Source organism: Salvelinus sp. IW2-2015, linkage group LG17, assembly GCF_002910315.2.
Source record: "Salvelinus sp. IW2-2015 linkage group LG17, ASM291031v2, whole genome shotgun sequence".
Classification (NCBI taxonomy): domain Eukaryota; kingdom Metazoa; phylum Chordata; class Actinopteri; order Salmoniformes; family Salmonidae; genus Salvelinus; species Salvelinus sp. IW2-2015.
The window spans coordinates 7,718,372-7,742,337 of record NC_036857.1 but is presented as its reverse complement, the minus strand read 5'-3'; the positions used below and the strand labels follow the sequence as shown (position 1 = coordinate 7,742,337).

The 23,966-nt window shown below is 45.7% G+C and overlaps 1 protein-coding gene and 1 long non-coding RNA gene across 4 annotated transcripts in view; both read right to left on the bottom strand.

Moving 5' to 3' along the window:
* LOC111976858 (membrane-associated guanylate kinase, WW and PDZ domain-containing protein 1-like) overlaps positions 1-11,787 on the bottom strand; it is a 134,906-nt gene extending 123,119 nt beyond the window's left edge. Inside the window, 2 exon segments of the mRNA XM_070448164.1 lie at positions 9,054-9,170; positions 11,760-11,787. Coding sequence (XP_070304265.1) covers positions 9,054-9,170; positions 11,760-11,787 — 145 coding nt within the window.
* On the bottom strand, positions 529-2,501 carry LOC111976795 (uncharacterized). Of its 3 annotated transcripts, XR_011481260.1 has the most exons (4): positions 2,445-2,501; positions 1,190-2,375; positions 1,093-1,130; positions 529-595 (listed from the first exon to the last, which is right to left on the bottom strand). It is a non-coding gene; the product is annotated as an uncharacterized lncRNA (long non-coding RNA). The 3 variants fall into 3 exon arrangements; XR_011481259.1 differs by lacking the exon at positions 2,445-2,501 and having other exon boundaries at positions 1,190-2,407; XR_011481261.1 differs by lacking the exon at positions 2,445-2,501 and having other exon boundaries at positions 535-546; positions 1,081-1,130; positions 1,190-2,407.
* Positions 11,788-23,966: the final 12,179 nt, after the last annotated feature.

The following is a 23,966-nucleotide window of genomic DNA, read 5'->3' as shown; positions in this document are numbered from 1 at the left end:
CGACTGACTTTAACACGTTGAGAACCCTGGTTATTCAGCACCTGAATGGTCGGAATGACTTTAACAGGGCGCTGAGCTATCAGAACGAATGGGTGGATGCCTTTACAGGGGCCCTGGCTATCCAGAAATTGAATGGGTTGGCTGACTTTACGACAGTACCTGTATCAGAGAATGAATGGTGGATGACTTTACACACAGGGATATGGTCGTCAGGACCTGGTGATCAGAATGAATGTGGATCGGATCTTTATAACATACAGACCGTGGTACAGAAGTGAATGGGTGGATGAGCTTTACACAGACCTGGTTTCGTAGACATAATATGAGATTTAAAGGATCAGAAGTGGGTGGAGTGACTCTTACACAAGTAGAGTGGGCATATAAGCTGCGACTCAGAATGAAGTGTAGACGGGAACTTACCAACAGGACCGTGGTATCAGAATTGAATGGGCTGATGCGACTTTACACACACGTCTCGGCTATCAGGAATGCAATGCGTGTAGTGACTTTACACAGACCTGGTAATCGAGAATGAATGGTGGATGACTTTACGGACAGACTGGTATCGAATGAATGGTGGATGACTTTACAGGGCCTGGTATCAGAATGAATGGTATGGATGACTTTTACACAGACCTGGTATTGCGAGAAATGAATGGTGGATGAACTTTTACAGCGAAGGACGCTGACGTCTCATGAGGAATGAGATGGTGAGATGACTGTTAAAGGGCGATGGTATCAGAAATGAATGGTGGATGACCTTTACACAGATCCTGGTATCAGTAAGTGATGTGGGTGGACTTTACCAGCACGAGACTCTGGTATTAGAATGAATGGTGGACGCACAGATTGATCAGAGGCCGTCGTGTATACAGAACGAATGGATGGATGACTTATACGGGGCCTGGTATTCAGAAGAAAGATGGTGGAGTGCTTTACTACTTATCAGCAGACCTTCACAGACGGAAGCAAAATGATGGAGATGACTTCTTCATCAAGGAGCCTGGTATCGAGAATGAGACATTAAGAGTGTGGGAGACTTACGACACTATGATATCAGGAAATGAATGGTGGGATGACTTTACACAGGACCTGGTATCAGAATGAATGGTGGATGACTTTACACAGACCTGGTATCAGAATGAATGGTGGATTGACTTTACTACGGAGACCGTGGTAGTCGAATGACCTGGTATCAGAATGAATGGTGGATGACTTTGCACAGACCTGGTATCAGAATGAATAGTGGATGACTTTTCACAGACCGTTATGGTCCTAGGTGTAGACTCTCTAGTGACAAAACAAAACCAATGGAATATCAAGCATTTCGCTACACCTGCAATAACATCTGCTAAATATTAGTATGATCTTAAAACCATCCAATTGCTCCTAGGTGTAAAACAACCTTGTAGAAAGTAAAAATGATCACTATTTCAGCAGAAGGTACCAGAGTAAGGAGATACATATTTGAGATTGTTTTGGATGATCTGCACATTGGTATAAGGAATAATAAAGTCAAAGGCTGCCACCCCCAGTTCCCTCCACCACCCACTCCTACTCCTGGGTTGTCAATCACACAAAGTGTGTGTGTGTTTATATCATAGGGGTTTAATACGGCTTCAAAACACATAGGATGCATTACACACACACACACACACAACAAATATGTTGTGTTCATACATACACACAACCCGCCTACACACACACAACCCCACTACACTCACACACACATACGCACACACAACAACACACACTACTCAGCACCTGTCATCATGTCATTACAATGCACAAACACATTTGCACAACTTCCTTGACGCTATCGCTTTGACGTTACCATTCCGCTATCGCTTTTTCCTCTCGTACCGAATGCCTAGATTTGTTAGCACAGGCGCTAGTCTGGCTACATGAGTGACTGTGAAAAGCAGGCTAACAGAAGCTTGTGCACATCCATTAGAGGACTGAATGACCAACATTAGCATGAGGCTTTCCGGCAGCACCCTGCAATGCAGCGACACACACAATGGCGAGTGCCACGATTCCCCCCTGCCATTCCCCCAGAAAAGCCCTTTTGTTCCCACACCATCTGGACCTGACCTCCATGCATTCTGGGGCTGGGGACCCCCCTCTACCCCCTCCTCTCCTATCCACCCCTTTTGAAAAACCTACTCTGCCTCCACAGCGACCCCTTCTCTATCCTACTCTGCCTCCACAGCGACCCCCTCCTTCTCATTCCTACTCTGCCTCCACAGCGACCCCCCTTTCTCTATTCCTACTCTGCTTTCACAGCAACCCCCTTCTCTATCCTACTCTGCTCCACAGCAACCCCCCTCTCTCTCCTACTCTGCCTCCACAGCAAACCCCCTCTCTATCCTACTCTGCCTCCACAGCGACCCCCCCGCTCTCTCCTACTCTGGCCTCCACAGCGAACCCCCTTCTCTCTCTACTCTGCTCCACAACGACCCCCCCCCTCTCTGCTACTCTGCCTCCACAGCGACCCCCCCCTCTCGCTCTACTCTGCCGCCTCCACAGTAATCTCCCCTCTCTCTCCTACTCTGCCTCCAACAACGACCCCCCCCCTCTATCCTACTCCTTCTTCAGACTGCCCACACCTCCCCTAGCCACCCTCTTCTTTCAGTTACGGAGTGCAGCCGTCTCTGGCTCCTTGAAAGAAGCTGTGTATATAGTGGGCTTTAACAAAGCCTGCACATAAAAAAATGAAAGAGAGGAAAAAAAAGCTCCACGGCTATTGCCATCTTGTCCCTCTGGTTTGGACGTGCCTGCCTAGTTGTGCCTGCCTCACCTCCTCCTTTCCTTCACCTCATCCCCACCCCCCAACCTCCAAAACCCACTCTCCCTTCTTCCTCTCCTTCACCCTATCATCACCCCCCCCACCCCCACCCCAACCTCCAAACCCACCCCACCTCCCCTTCCTTTCACCGATTCCCCACCCTCATCCCCGCCCCCAACACCAACCCCACCCTCTTCCTTCACCTCATCCCAACCTCCAACCCGCACCTCCCCCTCCCCTCCCCTTCCTTCCTTCCTCACCTCATCCCCACCCCAAACCTACAACCCCACCTTCCCCTTCCTTCACCTATCCCCACCGCTCCCACCTACAACCCCACCTCCCCCGATTCCCTTTTTAGCTTATATACACACCATCAACCACAATCACATTCTGCCATGCATTTCCCTCCTTGCTCCCCTGCATACATCACAGGCTTCACCGAACGGATGGTAGACGGCGACAACGAAGGAGACGGAGAAGGATAGAATAAGAAGAGCTGCCACTTGCCTGGATGTGGAGAGACGGAGCCAGTGAATCAAGCCGTAATCCTTTCTTTGTGTGAGCAGCAAACAGAGAAATTTGTCTCCCAACAATGATTTCCCCAGCTCGGCGGTGGAGTAGAAAACGGGAAAGCGAGAGAGTGAGGGTGAATGAGAGGGAGGCAGAGAGTGAGTGAGAGAGAGAGAGAGCAGAAGCAGAAATGGAGAGACAGGAGCGTGTGACAGAGAGAGAGCCACCGTCAAGCTACAGGGACGCTGACAATCAGTAGAGGATTTGAAATGAAAGAGAGGAGAGAGGGGGCAGAGAGAGAGATAATGTGGGGGAGGGAGGGGGAGTAGGTCGGTTGGTTTGCTAGGTGACTCTAACACTGGGATAATGCTGAGATAACCCTCATGTCAGAGCAGCAGCTGTAGACGTGAGAGGGAAGTGAATCCCGAGAGAGAGAGAGAGAGGCTTCTCTGTCAATTGTGACATTTGCGGCACATGATAACAAAGGCCATCTGTAGCAGCAGGGCTGGGAAGGAGGGAGAAAGGGAAGGGGGGGTGGGGAGTTCACATGGCGAGTGTCCTCTTCCTAGAAACACAAAGCAACACTCAAGCCTGTGGCGGAGAAACAAGCACCTGTTAGAGTCAGGCATGGGGAGACAAGCAGTGGGCAGAGAGACAACAACACATGTGCTGGGAAAGGGGGAGGAGAAGGAGGGAGACAAAGGGAAAGAGAGGACAGAGAAGGAGTGTGTGTCCATTTTATTTCACTGCTTTGGGAGTTAAAGATTTGTCATTTGAATTTAATTGAAATCGGTGGCATGGAACTGGGAGAAAGGGAGAGAGATGTTGAGAGAGAAAAAACACAACGACGGACAGACATGATTAGGGTTGACAAATTCCAGTAACTTTCGCAAAATGTCAAGGTTTTCCGGAAATCCTGGTTGGAGGGTTCAGGATTTCCTGCTTCCGGGAATTTTCCAACTGGGGTTTCTGAAAAACCTATCCAGAAGTTTAACTTTGAGGCCAGACCATTTTAATTTCAGATTTAACCAAATAAGATGGAGTATTTCCTATGAATGATTAAACAGGGGCTCATCTTTGTGCATTTATCACATGGCTATATCCAGGGGCAACTATCTGACTAAGCACTGGTCTCTCTGGCTCCCTTTATTTTAACCGTCCCTCCTCTCCACATTACTCTGCCCAGGGTTCCCCACTGAAATACAGGTGAACGTGTGAAGGCAACGATGTGTGTTTATCCACAATCGCTTGGCTTTCCCCCAGGAAAGAGATCAAGATTCCAAAGCAGTCAGTGGTGTAGTGCTTAGCCAACTCCCTGATCATGCCATGTCATAAATACTGTATGTTTGGCAAGAAAGGAGCTGACGAAAACACATACAGATCTGTGACCATGCTATATTCAACAGTCATGTTGGATTTGGTGGCCCCGCCAGGAGAGTATGGCTGTTTTGTGAATTCCTGCTCTTTCTGTCCTCTGAGCCTGGGTCATTTCCCCATCTCCCTGTTGGGATATTTTCTAGAGCTCAACATGTTCATCACATAATCAGGCAGCAAATCTATTTTCAATATATCAGAACATCATAATCCCAGTCAGAATACCGGGAGAGCAGCTCATAGAGGATTTACCAGTCACATGGCCCAGGCAGAGAGAGAGAAAGAGGGATACAGAGAGAGAGAAAGAAGAATACATAGAGAGACAGAAAGGTCTTCGAAAGCCAAGTTAACAAACAGATCACCGACCATTTCGAATCCCACCGTACCTTCTCCGCTATGCAATCTTGTTTCCGAGCTGGTGCACCTCAGCCACGCTCAACGTCCTAAACGATATCATAACCGACATCGATAAGAGACATTACTGTGCAGTTGTATTCATCAACCTGGCCAAGGCTTTCGAGTCTGTCCATCACCACATTCTTATCGGCAGACTCAACAGCCTTGGTTTCTCAAATGACTGCCTCGCCTGGTTCACCAACTACTTCTCAGTCAGAGTTCAGTGTGTCAAATCGGAGGGCCTGTTGTCCGAACCTCTAGCAGTCTCTATGGGGGTGCCACAGGGTTCAATCCTCGGGCCGAATCTTTTCTCTGTATAAATCAATGATGTCGCTCTTGCTGCTGGTGATTCTCTGATCCACCTCTACGCAGACGACACCATTCTGTATACTTCTGGCCCTTCTTTGGACATTGTTAACTAACCTCCAGATGAGCGCCAATGCCATACAACTCTCCTTCCATGGCCTCCAACTGCTCTTAAATGCAAGTAAAACTAAATGCATGCTCTTCATCTGATCGCTGCCCACACTTGCCCGCCCCTCCAGCATCACTACTCTGGACGGTTCTGACTGAGAAAATGTGGACAACTACAAATACCTAGGTGTCTGGTTAGACTGTAAACTCTCCTTCCAGACTCACATTAAGCATCTCCAATCCAAAATTAAATCTAGAATCGGCTTCCTGTTTTGCAACAAAGCATCCTTCACTCATGCTGCCCAACATACCCTCGTAAAACTGACTATCCTACCGATCCTTGACTTCGGCGATGTCATTTACAAAATAGCCTCCAACACTCTACTCAACAGTCTATCACAGTGCCATCTGTTTTATCACCAAAGCCCCATACACTACCCACCACTGCGACCTGTATGGTCTCKTTGGCTGGCCCTCGCTTCATACTCGTCGCCAAACCCACTGGCTCCAGGTAATCTACAAGTCTCTGCTAGGTAAAGCCCCGCCTTATCTCAGCTCACTGGTCACCATAGCAGCACCAACCCGTAGCACGTGCTCCAGCAGGTATATCTCACTGGTCATCCACAAAGCCAATTCCTCCTTCGGCTGCCTTTCCTTCCAGTTCTCTGCTGCCAATGACTGGAACGAACTGCAAAAATCACTGAAGCTGGAGACTCATATCTCCCTCACTAGCTTTAAGCACCAGCTGTCAAAACAGCTCACAGATCACTGCACCTGTACATAGCCCATCCGTAAATATCCCATTCAACTACCTCATCCCCATACTGTTATTTATTTTATTTATTTTGCTCCTTTGCACCCCATTATCTCTACTTGCACACTCATCCTCTGCACATCTATCACTCCAGTGTTTAATTGCTAAATTGTAAATATTTTGCCACTATGGCCTATTTATTGCCTTACCTCTCTTATCCTACCTCATTTGCACACACTGTATATAGACTTTTTGTATTGTAGTATTGACTGCATGTTTGTTTATTCCATGTGTAACTCTGTGTTGTTGTTTGTGACGCACTGCTTTGCTTTATCTTGGCCAGGTCGCAATTGTAAATGAGAACTTGTTCTCAACTGGCCTACCTGGTAAAATAAAGGTGAGATATATAAAAATAAAAAAAAATAGGGATACAGAGAGAGAAAGAATGATACAAAGAGAGAGAACAAGGGCTATATAGAGAGAGAGGGATACAGAGAGGGAGAGGGATACAGAGAGAGAGAAAGAGAGATACAGAGAGAGAAAGAGGGATACAGAGAGAGAGAAAGAGAGAAGAAGAAGAGAGAGAGAGAAAGGGAGATACAGAGAGAGAGAGAAGAAGGATACAGAGAGAGAGAAAGAAGAGAGAGAGAGAGAGTACAGAGAGAGAGAGGGGGATACAAGAGAAGAGAGAAAGAAGGGATACAGAGAGAGAAGAAAGGGGGATAACAGAGAGAGAGAGAAAGAAGGATACAGAGAGAAGAGAAGAGGAAAGAGGCCGAGAAGGTAAGAGGAGAGAGAAGAGAGATCAAGAGAGAGAGGAAAGAGGTAGAGAGGGAGATACAGAGAGGAGAGAGGGATAACAGAGAGAGAGAAAGAGAGATACAGAGAGAGAGAAAGAAGGATACAGAGAGAGAGAGAAAGAAGGATAGCAGAGAGAGAGAGAAAGGGGATACAGAGAGAGAGAGAAAGAAGATACAGGAGAGAGAGAGAGGATAGAAAGAGAGAGAGAGATAGAGAGAGAGATAAGAAGAGAGAAGAGGATACAGAGAAGAAGAGAGAGAGAGAGAAGAGAAGAGAGAAGAAGGATAGAGGAGAGAGAGAGAGAGAGAAGAGATAAGAAGAGAGAAAGGATACAGAGAGAGAGAAAAGAAGGATAGAGAGGAGGAAGGGGGATACAGAGAGAGAGAGAAGAAGGTACAAAAGAGAGATAGAAGAGGGATACAGAGAGAGAGAGAGAAAGGGGGATAAGAGAGAGAGAGAAAGAAGGATACAGAAAGAGAGAAAGAAGGATACAGAGAGAGAGAAAGGGGATACAGAGAGAGAGAGAAAGAAGGATACAAGGAGAGAGAAAGAGGGAAACAGAGAGAGAGAGAAAGAAGGATACAGAGAGAGAGAGAAAGAGGGATAAGAGGGAGAGAAAGAGGGATACAGAGAGAAGAGAGAAAGGGGATACAGATAGAGAGAGAAAGAAGATACAGAGAGAGAGAGAAGGGGGATACAGAGAGAGAGAGAAAGAAGGATACAGATAGAGAGAGAAAGAAGGATACAGAGAGAGAGAGAAGAGAGATACGAGAGAGAGAGAAAGAGGGATACAGAGAGAAGAGGAATGGGAGAAAAGAGACAAAAAAGAAAGAGGGGAAGGAAATGTTTTATATTATTCTAGCCCAGAAGCCCGTTTCTATCTTGCCAAGTAAAGCCCACACACACACACACACACACACACACACACACACACACACACACACACCACACACACACACACACCACACACACACACACACACAACACACACACACACACACACACACACACACACACACACACACACACACACACACACACACATCCAGATGCATAAAGAGGTGCTGTGTGATAGGAAAGGCAATGTCTCTCTCCACTGATGGGATTTTGCTTGTGATGAGAACATGTGATCATGAAAACAACAGTACCACTGAGAACATCACAACAGCCACACACACATGCAGCCAAACACAGACTCACACACGTGGACACATCACGTGCACAGTGGATTTCTGACCAACTGCTGTCAGGTCCTTGACAATATACACTGTGGTTGATTAGCAGGGCTTCATTGATTCAGAGGAAGGTTCACGGCCTATCCACAACAGACACTCGACCAGAATATTTTGGATCTAAAGCTCCACTTTCAAAAACATACTATTCAAATGTATCAGGACTACATGGAGTAAACTGTCACATAATGTTTTACTGCAGAAGTGTACCATGCCCAACCAATCACATCCAACAGATAATGAGCTGACCTCACAGTAACAGTTGTCTGCTCTGGCATCCACCCAGTTCATTGGCCCACCACCCACACACTGTACTGTAGTTAAGTGAAACATCTGGGGGCAGATTTCCAGTGTCGGGAGAACAAGTGGATCACTGGCGTTCCAAAAAACAGAACATTTTATTAATTACGGTACATCTGAATGGCCTATTTGTGTTCTACGCACTTAGAAAAAAGGGTTATTGGGCTGTTCCCAAAGGAGAACTTTTGATTCCAGGTAGAAACTTTTTGGATTCATATAGAACCCTCTCTGGAAATGGTTCTACATGGAACCCACAGCCGAAGAACATTTAAGGTCCTAGATAGAAGAAAAGGTGCTAAGAGTGTACGTTCCTTTACGGTGGGGGGGGGGGGGGGGGGGGGGGGTGAGGAGGATATTATGAGGAGGAAGAGGAAATATGAGGTGGGGTGAAAGGGGAGGCATAGAAGGAATATTGTGAGGATGATGAGGAGTTTTAGGAGGAGGAAGATGAAGATGAGACTGAAGATGAGGTGGTGGAACTCACAAGGCACAGCATGGTGGTAGAGGTTAGCTCTGATGGTCTGTTGGAGCTCATGGTCGGGGGAGGACTTCTGAAACCTCAGGCTCAGGTAGTGCTTCAAGTCCTTGTTCAGCTTGTTACCTGCACAGGGAAACCACACAGGAACAATGGTTACGCCTCATTTCATAATAGACAATTTGCATAGCAAATTTGAACATTTTGTATGCCAGGTGTTGGATCTGTATGTGCTTCAGCCCACTCCTCTGACTATTGTTGTCACGCCATACATGTGTTGTTTACAAAGGAATTACATGTTTCTTTTGGTTTCACAAGTAGCACATGTAATTCCTGTCTGGCAGTGGCAGTATATTCATTACACTCTGGTGAAGTCATCATTTTCGGACCAAATCAGAGCTGGTTGATTAGCAGCAGTGAGTGTTTCAGCTGCCACATAGCTGATTGACCCCACCACGTCTGCTCAACTTCACCCACAGGCACAGAGAGAGAGAGAGGAGGAGGAAGGAAGGAAGGAGAAAAGAGAAAGACAGAAATAGATAGAGAGAAATTGTGAGAGGGGGAAGTAGAGAGAGAGAAATGGAGAGGTAAAGAGAAAAATAAGACAGACATGCACAGACAGCAAGCAAGGTTGGCTGAGGTAATTGAGAACAACAGTTCCCTGATTTGCTAAGAGCTGCCAGGTTCAGTCAGCGTCTGTCCAATCAGAGCCCCTGACGCGCTCCCTCTCTGCTGTGTTTGAATGAAGCCCTCAGTCTCCCAGAAGGAGAGGAGTCACAATGGGGCCAGATGCCAGGGCTCTCTCTCACGCCAGGGTCTCATTTAGGACCGTTTAATGATCTCCAAATATATCATCCATGTCTGGGGAGCTGGCCAGCCATTTTGGGGGCATTGGCCAGCATCTCTCCACACAGACCCCTGACCATGATGGAAGCTGCTTATTAATATATATTGTAATGACACTATTCAATGTGTATAGATTGTTAAAAACATAATACAACAAGTTTAACATGAACAGTCATATTAAATAAAAATAGATTTATTTGTTATAATTTTTTTAAGAAAATGGGGCATTTTAAAGCTGTATGTATGTAACTTATATGTAACTTTCTGGGTGACCTGACCAAATTCGCATAGACATGTGAGTTATAGATCAGTTCTATGTGTGATATTTCTATGCTTCCCATTCTTAAGTATTGTTTTTGCATCTTTTATTTTTGATTTTGTACAACATCTTCAAACATATGAAAATACTATATTTTTTGTTATGAAAAATATATTTCACAGCAGTTTAGATGGTACAATGATTATCTACACAATGACTGCTTGTTTTGTCACAAACTGAAATTAGGCAAACTATTTGAATTTTAGCAACCAGGAAATGGCAGAGCTTTTTCTGCATAGTGCATCTTTAAATGGCTGGTTATATTATTAGACAGGAAAAGTTTAGTTTTTCGTAGCTGAAATGTGTTCACCATGAGAGTATATATCACTTACTAGTAGCCACTTGAAGTTCAGCAAATCAGCTACTCAGAGATGAATTCATCTTCTGATTATAACTAATCAACTAACTGAGGTTATGATTATTATTTGACCTCCTGATTAGTTAGAAACAAAATTATAGATATAGAACAGAACAGATGGGCCTATGGAATAGAATAGATATAGAACTGTTTCAGACAGACATCTGTCACACAGCCGTGTGGCCCTGCATCACCTCCTCTTCCCATGGACTCACACAGCTTAACCACAGACCACACCCTCATAAATCTATGTCCACCCCAACCAGCCTGTTCACAACTTACAGTACAGACTCACTTTCAGTTTTACCAATGCAACACCCACAACCCTAATGCAACCTCTGACCTATATACACTCTTAGAAAAAAGGGTTCCAAAAGGGTTCTGCAACTGTACTTACAGGACCTTCAAACTCCACTCTGGACCTGGAAGCCAGTTCCACTGCTTTTTTCCATTGTTCCCCTCTAACCAGGAACTGATTTCGACCTGGGACTCCAGGTGTGTGCAGTTAATTATCAGGCAGAACAGAAAACGAGCTGGCTCCGGACCTCGTGGGGTAAGAGTTGACTACCCCTGCTTTAGGAGAACCCTTTTGGGTTCCATGTAGAAGCCTTTGTGTGAGAAAAATGTCTCTACCTCGAACAAAAAGGGTTCTTCAAAAGGTTATCCTACAGTATACACTTTTCTAAGAGTGTACTGTATACCCGAGTGGCGCAGCGGTCTAAGGCACTGCATCTCAATGCTAGAGGCATCACTACAGACCCTGGTTTGATCCCGAGTTGTATCACAACCAGCTGTGATCGGGAGTCCCATAGGGCGGCGCACAATTGGCTTAGCGTCATCCGGGTTAGGGTAGGGTTTGGCCGGGGCAGGCCATCATTGTAAATAAGAATTTGTTCTTAACAGACTTGCCTGGTTAAACAAAAAAATTAAGAAATATAGCACCAAGGAGTCCTCACAAATACAGCATCAATGGGAACATTATCAAATTAGGTGAACCATTCCATCCCAGAGAATAAACAACAATATTCAGTTTAGCCTAAACTCATAGAAATACAACCATTACATGTTGTCAGGGTAGGAATCTGAAACACTGCCCAGCAGCTAGCGTGCTCTGCTGTATTTTTCCGTTCCCCTACACACACAGCCGTCTCTGTAATTCTGTGCGAGCAAAGCACAGTCAGGTAATTGTTACCTAGCAACCAGCCAGTCCTGACAACCATCGTTACGAACATTTGAAATACAAGCTAGCACACACACACATCAGTGTGCCACACACACAACACAACACACACACACACACACAACACACACACACACACACAACACACACACACACCACACACACAACACACAACAACCACACACACACAACACACACACACAACACACACACCACAACACACACACACACACACACACCACACACTACACGCACCGCCACACACACACACACACACACACACACACACGCACGCAACACACAGGTCAATGGACAAGGTTTACTCCTCTAAGACATGGGTACATTAGATGTGTCATAGGGATAAAACGTCTTATAATCACTATCAGAATAGTCTTATACATGTCATATACCATCACTCATGAAAAATACTCAACATTCTTCCTCAATCCTGAGCCCCAGTAGTATCCCCTGGGTGGGGACCACCATTAGGCATTACATCAGCTCTCCTGTGGCTGGGGAGAGCTGGTACAGAGCTGGAACAGAGCAGGCAGGGTGCAGGCGGCCCAGGTGTCACGCCCCATCAATGATGAAGTCATCAAATATTTAAGATTTTCAAGGATTTACAGCAATGTGCAGCAGGGATTATTTCAAACACAGTGTGGCACAGTGTGTGTGTGTGTGTGTGTACCTGCATGAGATTGAGAGTGTGTATGTTACGCTGTTTCTCTCTCTCCACACAGACACAGTTAAATAAACACACAGAGAAATGACGTACACATTTGCACGCACAGGAATGAGACAAGCATGACCACTGCTAACGTTTACCAAATCGAAAATCAACGCAACCGCCATACATACACACACAAGAGGCGTTGATGTTTCAATATTCTTCGATTGTCCTGATCCCATCTTTGATAGAAAATGAGTTCATCAGTGATGGAGTGGGAAGCCGAGGCAAATCCCTCCAAGAACACTCTGCCCCAGATAAGGAGTTGAGGAACACACAGAGGTCAAGGAGACATCTCTACACACACACATACAGTCTCTGCTTCTCCCTGACAGACTTGAAGGGTGTGTTCATAAATTCACTCTGCCTATCTACTCCGATTTCAGAGCACTCTTGTCTGAGTGTGCCAGAATGCAGAATAACTGATGAATTTACGAATGCTCAAAACCCGCTGAATATGTCCAGTGTCAGGGAGGAGGTGAGGCCACTCGGAGTGTGGTGTCAGGAAAACAACCTCTCACTCAACGTCAACAAAACAAAGGAGATGATCAAGGGAATCAGGAAATAGCAGAGGGTGCACCCCCCTATCCACATCGATGGGACAGTAGTGGAGAAGGTGGAAAGTTTTAAGTTCCTCTGCGTACACATCACGGACACACTGAAATGGTTCACCCACACAGACAGTGTGGTGAAGAAGGCGCAACAGTGCCTCTTCAACCTCAGGAGGCTGAAGAAATGTGGCTTGTCACCTAAAACCCTCACAAACTTTTACAGATGCCCAATTGAGAGCATCCTGTCGGGCTATACYATCGCCTGGCTCTTCAGAGGGTGGTGCGGTCTGCAAAACACATCACTGTGGGCAAACTACCTGCCCTCCAGGACACCTACAGCATCCGATGTCACAGGAAGGCCAAAAAGATCATCAAGGACAACAACCACCCGAGTCACTGCCTGTTCACCCTGCTACCATCCAGAAGACGAGGTCAGTAGAGGTGCATCAAAGCTGGGACCGAGAGACTGAAAAACAGCTTCTATCTCAAGGCCATCAGACTGTTAAACAGCCATCACTAACACAGAGGCTGCTGCCTACATACAGACTCAAATAATTGGCCACTTTAATAAATGGATCACTAGTCACTTTAAATAATGCCACTTTAATAATGTTTACATATCTTACATTACTCATCTCATATGTATATACTGTATTTTATATAATATATTGCATCTAGTCTATGCCGCTCGGCCATCGCTCATCCATATATGTATATGTACATATTCCTATTCCATCCCTTTAGATTTGTGGGTATAAGGTAGTTGTTGTGGAACTGTTAGATTACTTGTTAGATATTACTGCACTGTCGGAACTAGAAGCACAAGCATTTCGCTACACTCACATCTGCTAACCATGTGTATGTGACTAACACAATTTGATTTGATTTTAAACGTAGGCAAAAAACGTAATTAAATTGTTGCCAGCAGCACAGTTAGTCACCAACGCTCTGGATAACACGAAAAGAGCCTAATCAGCTCTGCTAAGGCGAGAAAAATAGAGTGACGTGTTCTCTCATTTGTGTCTGTAAATAGCTAGCAAGCTAACTAACTTTAGCCAGTTATCTTGGGTGCTTGACTGCCATTGTGAGGTCAGAACGCTCAGATCAACCATACTCCTTGTCCAGAGCGTCCAGTGTGCACTCTGAACGCTCAGAGAGTGAAACCCTCTGAATTTACAAACAGACAATATGACAAGGCTCTGAATTTACAAACAGACAATATGACAAGGCTCTGAATTTACAAACAGACAATATGACAAGGCTCTGAATTTACGAACAGCCAGAGCGCACTCTGAGCGCTCTCTGACACTCCAGAGTGAATTTACAAACACACCCGAACAGAACAGAAACAAACACCAGGGTTAATTCTTAATTGAGTTGGGAATGGCTCTTTACTTCAAATTCAATTCTGGAATTTTAATTGAATTGGAACACCCCACAGGTAGCAGAATTGTAATTTAATTTGAATTAAAGGAAGTGTAATTTATTTAAATGGAATTCAATGAAATTCAAACTGCTTATTTATTCTACACATCACCATAGTAATGTTTATTTTGACGCCTTGAATGTTTACCATTTCAATACCATGTAGCATAACGTTGAAACATTTCATTTTTAAAACTCATACTTCCAAAACAGTTTTAAATAAATGCAGTGGTCTGGAAATATTCTATAATAAATCATAATTCCCTTAATGTTTTTAAATACATTTCCCAGAGTGCATTAGATTAAACAGACCAAGCAGACCAGGCTGTGGTTTGGGATTTAAGAAGTCAATGAAAGAAGTTTAAAAAAATCTTCCTTAGATGTACATTTTCTCAAAATCTAATGGTGCAGCCTAGATTCGATCCAATATCTTAAGTAGTTGAATATGTTATTACACCAACCTCGTGAAATTGACAAACTGACACATTTTCATTTTCTTTAAAAACAACTTTATATGGAAGGAATGTTTTTGATTTGACGGCCTGCACATGTGCAGTTCAGCGCGGTTAGACACGAGGACTCTGCCTATCTTTATACAGTACTGTCTTTGATTGCAGTTTGGAAGGGAACAATCTAACGTCTCATGACAATGAAAAATACTGTTTGACATCTTTGAGTTATAATCAAACTAAAATTGGAAATGGTATGTGTATTCTTTGCATTAATAAGTGTCATATCCATTTGATAAAACATTTGTCAAATGAAGATGGCGCTGCAGTGGATAGCAGGCTATGACTGAAAACAGCTTCTGGAGATCAGAACAGCGATCACTAACCTCAATTCGGATGACAATTTCTACATTAACGAGTCGGCAGCTCTGGACAATCTGCTTACTCTGTACCAGGCCCTAACCCTCTGCCCTAGTCCCTCTGCCCTAGTCCCTCTGCCCTAGTCCCTCTGCCCTAGTCCCTCTGCCCTAGTCCCTCTGCCCTAGTCCCTGGGACTCAAAAGTGGAAGCTACGGCGCAAAAAAGGCAGACGTGCCGGCATCCTGACAAGACTACACTGGCAAGCAAATAAACCGCCTCTACCCTCCGTTCTGTTGGCAAACGTACAGTCACTAGAGAACAAACTGGATGAGCTCCGTTCGAGACCAGCCTATTAACGGGAAAAGAAAAGGAGAGCTGCACACTCTAGGAGCTCAGACGAAACAATTTAATATCAACGTTTGAAAACCAAGCTATCTTCATCAGGATATAATGAGTAACAATGCGGGTCATTAGTTTATATAGAGTTTGAAAGGACACACACAGGTGTCTATCATCATGGCCGGGAGTGGCTTGATTTAATTGTTTGATTTACAGATAGAAATAGAACATGTAAAAAGCATGAATGGATTACATATGATCATAGATACAATTTGGCTACATAGGTCTACAAACATTATTTACAATAGAGAGCAAAAACACAATAATCACAAGAATGGCTTCAGATCAAAGTCTACATTGAGACCGAAGGGAGCAATGATGTTTCAAATTAAAGATCCAGGCGGTCTCTCGTTTTAACAGCCCATTGTCAAGGTCACCCCCTCTCCTAGGGAGGGTGATGTGTTTTATGCCGATATAGCAAAGGGACGAAATAGAGTGGTTCACTTCCAAAAAGTGGGCCGCAAATGGGTACATCGAGTTTTGGCTGAACAAGGATATGGATAATATATATTTCGCTGGCTTTTCAATGCATCGTCAGAAGCTCTCAACCTGCTCCACTACAGCCCCGTCGATGAGATGGGGGCGTGTTCGGTCCTCCGTTTCCTGTAGTCCACAATCATCTCCTTTGCCTTGATCACGTTGAGGGAGAGGTTGTTGTCCTGGCACGTCACGGCCAGGACTCTGACCTCCTCCCTCATCGTTGTTGGTGATCAGGCCTACAACTGTTGTGTCATCGGCAAACTTGATGGTGTTGGAGTCTTGGCTGGCAATGCAGTCATGAGTGAACAGGGAGTGCAGGAGGGGACTGAGCACGCACCCCTGAGGGGCCCTCATGTTGAAGATAAGCGTGGCGGATGTTTTGTTACCTACCCTTACAACCTGGGGGCAGCCCGTCAGGAAGTCCAGGATCCAGTTGCAGAGGGAGGTTTTCAGTCCCAGGGTCCTTAGCTTAGTGATGAGCTTTACGGGCACTATGGTGTTGAACGCTGAGCTGTAGTCAATGAACAGCATTCTCACATAGGTTTTCCTTTTTGTCCAGGTGGTAAAGGGCAGTGTGGAGTGCAATAGATAATGCATCATCTGTGGATCTGTTGGGGCGAAATGCAAATTGATGTGAGCCATGACCTGCCTTTCAAAGCACTTCATGGCTACAGACGTGAGTGCTACAGGTCGGTAGTCATTTAGGCAGGTTACCTTAGTGTTCTTGGGCACAGGGACTATGGGGGTCTGCTTGAAACATGTTGGTATTTCAGCGCCTGTGCTTCCCTTTGTAGTCTGTAATAGTTTGCAAGCCCTGCCAAATCCGACGAGCGTTGGAGCCGGTGTAGTACAATTCAATCTTAGTCCTGTATTGACGCTTTGCCTGTTTGATGGTTCGTCGGACGGCATAGCGGGATTTCTTATAAACTTCCGGGTTAGTCCCGCACCTTGAAAGCAGCAGCTCTACCCTTTAGGTCTGTGCGTATGTTGCCTGTAATCCATGGCTTCTGGTTGGGGTATGTACTTACGGTCACTGTGGGGACAACGTCATCAACGCACGTCTTGATGAAGCCAGTGACTGATGTGGTGTACTCCCGAATGCCTTCGTAAGAATCCCGGAACATATTCCAGTCTGTGCTAGCAAAACGGTCCTGTAGCTTAGCATCTCACGGTAGTAAGCATTTCACGGTAAGGTCTACACTTGTTGTATTCGGCACATGTGACAAATAAAGTTTGATTTGATCTGCTTCATCTGACCACTTCCGTATTGAGCCAGTCACTAGTGTTTCTTGCTTGAATTTTTACTTGTAAGCAGGAACTAGGAGGATAGAATTATGGTCAGATGTGCCAAATGGAGGGTGAGGGAGAACTTTGTATGTGTCTCTGTGTGGAATAGAAGTTGTCTAGAACTTTTTTCCCTCTGGTTGCACATTTAACATGCTGGTAGAAATAAGGTCAAACGGATTTAAGTTTCCCTGCATTAAAGTCCCTGGCTACTAGGAGCGCCGCCTCTGGATGAGAGTTTTCCTGTTTGCTTATGGCCGTATGCAGCTCATTGAGTGCAGTTTTAGTGCCAGCATTGTTTTCTGGTGGTATATAGACACCTATGAAAAATACAGATGAAAACTCTCTTGGTAAATAGTGTGGTCTACACTTTTTCATGAGATACTCTTCCTCAGGCGAGCAAAACATTGAGATTTCCTTAGATTTCATGCACCAGCTGGTGTTTACAAAAATACATATGCCACCACCCCTTGTCTTACCAGAGGCCACTGTTCTATCCTGCTGAAAAAGCTTAAAACCAGCCAGCTGTATGTTATTCATGTCGTTGTTCAGCCACGACTCGGTGAAACATAAGATATTACTACTTATTTATTTTTAATGTCCCGTTGGTAGGATATACCTGATCATAGTTTGTTTATTTTAGTATTGAATGATTGTACGTTGGCTAATAGGACCGATGGTAAAGGTGGATTACCCTCTCGGCGACATATCCTTACAAGGCACCTGGACCTTGGTCCACGATACCGCCGTCTCTTTCTCCTGCGAATGACGGGGATGAGGGCCTTCCCATCCGTCTCGTTGAAGAAAAAGTATTCCTCCAGTACCGGGTGAGTAATCGCTGTCCTGATATCTAGAAGATCTTTTCGGTGGCAGAAACATTATCTACAAAATAAGTTACAAATAACTAAAAAAAAACATACACATAAGCACAATTGGTTACGGGATCGGCAGCCATCTCCTTCGGCGCCATCATCTCATTCTCCATTCTCCATGCATGAGAGCACCAGCTGTTCCGGGCGACTGTGATCTCGCTCTCCATAGCCGATGTGAGTAAGAACTTTAAACAGATTAACATTCACAAGGATACATTTTTAACCTCTCCCTGACACAGTCTGTAATACCTACATGTCTCAAGCAGACCACCATAGTTCCTGTGCCCATGAATGTCAAGGTAACCTATTTAAATGACTATCGCCCATAGCACTCACATTTGTAGCCATAAAATGCTTTGAAAGAAGAATCATGGCTCACATCAACACCATAATCCCAGACACCCTGGACCCACTCCAAATCGCATACCACCCCCAACAGATCCACAGATGACGCAATCTCTATTGCACTCCATACTGCCATCTCCAACCTRGACAAGAGGAACACCTATGTGAGTATGCTGTTCATCGACTACAGCTCTGAGTTCATCACCATAGTGCCCTCCAAGCTCATCACTAAGCTCATAACCCTGGGACTAAACACCTCCCTCTGCAACTGGATGACCTTCTGACGGCCCACCCCCAAGTGGTGAGGGTAGGCAACAACACATCCGTCTCGCTGACATTCTACATGGAGCCCCTTAGGGGTGCGTGTTTAGTTCCCTCCTGTACTCCCACGACTGCGTGGCCGCACAGGACTCCACCACCATTACTTTGCTGACGACACGACGGTGGTAGGCCTGATCACCAACAATAATGAAACAGCCAATAGGGAGGAAGTCCGTGACCTGGCAGTATGGTGCCAGGACAACAATCTCTCCCTCAACATCAGCAAGACAAAGGAGATGATTGTGGACTGCAGTAAATAGAGAGCCAAGCACGCCACCATCCACACCAATAGGGCTGTAGTGGAGCGGGTCGAGAGCTTCAAGTTCCTTAGGGTTCACATCACTAAGGAATTCAGCCTCCCCCTCAGGAGGCTGAAAAGATTTGTCATGGGCCCTCAGATCCTCAAATTATACAGCTGCACCATTGGAGAGCATCTTAACTGGCTGCATCACCACTTGGTATGGCAACTGCTTGGCATCCGACCGCAAGGCGCTACAGACGGTAGTGTGTACGGCCTAGTACATCACTCGGGCAGGCGGCACTTCCTGTCATCCAGGACCTCTATACCAGGCGGTGTCAGAGGAAGTTCCTAAAGATTGTCAAAGAATCCAGCCACCCAAGTGGTGGACTGTTCTCTATGCTACCACACTGGCAAGCGGTCCCCGATGCACCAAAACTGGAACCAACAGGACCCTGAACAGCTTCTACCCCCAAGCCGTAAGACTGCTGAATAGTTAGTTAAATAGTTAACCAGATAGCTGCCCGGACTATCTGCATTGACCCTTTTGCACTAACTCTTTTGACTCATCACATACACTGAGTATACCAAACATTAGGATCGCCTTCCTAATATTGAGTTGAGTCCTTTGGGTGGTGGACCATTTTGATACACAAACCCAGCAGTGTTTCAGTTCTTGACACAAACCGGTGCTCCTGGCACCTACTACCATACCCCGTTCAAAGGCACTTAAATATTTTGTCTTGCCCATTCACCCTCTGAATGGCACACACACAATCGATGTCTCAATTGTCTCAAGGCTTAAAAATCCTTCTTTAACCTGTCTCCTGCCCTTCATCTACACTGATTGAAGTGCTTTTAACAAGTGACATCAATAAGGGATCATAGCTTTCAACTGGATTCACCTGGTCAGTCTAAGTCATGGAAAGAGAAGGTGTTCTTATGTTTTGTGCACTCCGTGTATGCTGTTGCTACTGTTTATTATCTATCCTGTTGCGTAATCACTTTACCCCTACTTATAGGTACATATCTACCACAATTACCTCATACCCCTGCACATCGACTCGTTACTGGTATCCGGTGTATGTAGCCAAGTTATCGTTACTCATTGTGTACTCATTGTGTAAAAAAATTTGTATTCTAAAAAAAATATATACAGTGTATATAAACTCAGCAAAAAAAGAAATGTCCCTTTTTTCAGGACCCTGTCTTTCAAAGATAATTTGTAAAAAAAAACAAATAACTTCACAGATCTTCATTGTAAAGGGTTTAAACACTGTTTCACATGCTTGTTCAATGAACCATAAACAATTAATGAACATGCACCGGTGGAACGGTTGTTTTAAGACACTAACCGTTTACAGACGGTAGGCAATTAAGGTCACAGGAAACTAAAGAGGCCTTTCTACTGACTCTGAAAAACACCAAAAGAAAGATGCCCAGGGTCCACGCTCAGCTGCGTGAATGTGCCTTAGGCATGCTGCAAGGAGGCATGAGGACTGCAGATGTGGCCAGGGCAAGAAATTGCGATGTTCGTACTGTGAGACACCTAAGACAGCGCTACAGGGAGACAGGACAGACAGCTGATCGTCCTCGCAGTGGCAGACCACGTGTAACAACACCTGCACAGGATCGGTACATCCGAACATCACACCTGTGGGACAGGTACAGGATGGCAACAACAACTACTCGAGTTACACCAGGAACGTACAATCCCTCCATCAGTGCTCAGACTGTCCGCGAGAGGCTGGACTGAGGGCTTGTAGGCCTGTTGTAAGGCAGGTCCTCACCAGACATCACCGGCAACAACGTCACCTATGGGCACAAACCCACCATCGCTGGAACAGACAGGACTGGCAAAAAGTGCTCTTCACTGACGAGTTGCGGTTTTGTCTCACCAGGGGTGATGGTCAGATTTGCATTTATCGTCGAAGGAAAGAGCGTTACACCGAGGCCTGTACTCTGGAGCGGGATCGATTTGGAGGTGGAGGGTCCATCATGGTCTTAGGCGGTGTGTCACAGCATCATCGGACTGAACTTGTTGTCATTGCAGACAATCTCAACGCTGTGCATTACAGGGAAGACATCCTCCTCCCTCATGTGGTACCCTTCCTGCAGGCTCATCCTGACATGACCCTCCAGCATGACAATGCCACCAGCCATACTGCTCGTTCTGTGCATGATTTCCTGCAAGACAGGAATGTCAGTGTTCTGCCATGGCCAGCGACAAGCCCGGATCTCAATCCCATTGAGCACGTCTGGGACCTGTTGGATCGGAGGGTGAGGGCTAGGGCTATTCCCCCCAGAAATGTCTGGGAACGTGCAGATGCCTTGGTGGAAGAGTGGGGTAACATCTCACAGCAGGAACTGGCAAATCTGGTGCAGTCCATGAGGAGGAGATGCACTGCAGACTTTAATGCATCTGGTGGCCACACCCAGATACTGACTGTTACTTTAGATTTTGACCCCCCCCCCCCCCCCCCCTTTGTTCAGGACACATTATTCAATTTCTGTTAGTCACATGTCTGTGGAACTTGTTCAGTTATTGTCTCAGTTGTTGAATCTTATGTTCATACAAATATTTAACACATGTTAAGTTTGCTGAAAATAAATGCAGTTGACAGTGAGAGGACTTTGCGGAGTTTATATATCTGCATTGTTGGAAAGGCCAGTAAGTAAGTATCTCACTGTTAGTCTACACCTGTTACGAAGCATGTGACAATAAAAATTGATTTGAAAGAATGATAGTTTCATGTTTCACGTCCCAGTTTAATGGTTCAAAGCTTTTAATAAATTATACTTCCTTCAAATTCAATTGAACTTCTGCTTCCTGTGGAGTGTGGCCAATTCATTAAATTCAGAAATTCCAAAGTGACCCTGACGCAACACCCACATAACAACACACACACACACACACAAGTCTGTTTTCTCAGTGATACCAGTGCACTCTTCCATAGACAGGTACAGCAACCATACACATACCAGGGTGTACCATTGTGCTACACCAGTCAATGTAAATAAAATACACCCAAAAGCACTACCATATTTTGAGATATTCCTGCGCCTCTATGGGCTGCTGGTTGAATGGAGTCAGTGAATTTGAGTCTTAGAATAGAGCACACTGTGGAGGGGCTGATAGGGGTGACAGAGAGAGGTGTGTGGGCCATAGAACAGAGCACGCTGAGTAGGGGTGACAAGAGAGAGGCTGTGGGCCATAGAACAGAGCACGCTGAGTAGGGTGACAGAGAGGTGTGTGGGCCATAGAACAGAGCACGCTGAGTAGGGTGACAGAGAGAGGCGTTTGGCCATAGAACAGAGCACGCTGAGTAGGGTGACAGAGAGAGGCGTGTGGGCCATAGAACAGAGCACGCTGAGTAGGGGTGACAGAGAGAGGCGTGTGGGCCATAGAATAGAGCACGCTGAGTAGGGTGACAGAGAGAGGTGTGTGGGCCATAGAACAGAGCACGCTGAGTAGGGTGACAAAGAGGTGTGTGGCCATAGAACAGAGCACGCTGAGTAGGGTGACAGAGAGAGGCGTGTGGGCCATAGAATAGAGCACGCTGAGTAGGGGTGACAGAGAGAGGCGTGTGGGCCATAGAATAGAGCACGCTGAGTAGGGTGACAGAGAGAGGCGTGTGGGCCATAGAATAGGGCACGCTGTGGAGGGCTGAGTGTGGGTGAGAGAGAACGCGTTGGGGCCTTAGAATAGGGCACACTGGAGGCTGAGTGGGGATGAACGAGAGAGGCATGGGGAGTGATGGCTCTACACACCCTCTCTCAACAGAGGATTTAACCCAAATAAGAGTGGATTAAAACACATTGCTAGCTATCCATGGCTCCAGTCAAAATTGTATAACCTGGAATGTAGTTATGCATCCACTGTCTTATTTCTGGGAGGGGAAGAGGAACTCGCACGACACTGGTTTCTACCATCTAGTTAAGACGGGGCTGACGCGCGCATGCACCACACAGACACACACGCACGCGCACACTCACACAGGCAAACATATAATTTGAGTGTTGTGTGTGTGTATATTGAACAATATTTTTACAAGAAGCTCTCTTTAAAACTTTATTCTGAGAAGAGAAAAATACATATGGCAATACTACCTGCACAACAGCAGAGGATGGAACTGAAAACTGGCAGCCTTGTTCTCTGCAACAACAGCAGAGGATGGAACGAACAACTGGCAGCCTTGTTCTCTGCAACAACAGCAGAGGATGGAACTGAACGACTGGCAGCCTTGTTCTCTGCAACAACAGCAGAGATGGAACTGAACAACTGGCAGCCTTGTTCTCTGCAAACACAGCAGAAGGATGGAACTGAAAAACTGCAGCCTTGTTCTCTGCAACAACCAGAGGATGAACTGAACAACTGGCAGCCTTGTCTCTGCAACAACAGCAGAGGATGGAACTGAACAAACTGGCAGCCTTTGTTCTCTGCAACAACAGCAGAAGATTGAACTGAACAACTGGCAGCCCTGTTCTCGCAACAACAGCAGAAGATTGAACTGAAACAAACTGGCAGCCTTGTTCTTGCCAACAGCCAGAAGATTTGAACTGAACAACTGGCAGCCTTGTTCTCTGCAACAGCTGTCATCACTCTAATTTGCTACTATAATGTGTCAATCATGCTCAGGGAAATTAAACGCTAGGTGATTACAGTTTCAGGAGAGTGCATCAGCCTTCACCTAAAGCCGCTGTCGAATAATGATTATAGATCTGATCTAATATTAGGTGTGTGTGTGTTATTGTGCTCGGTGTGTACT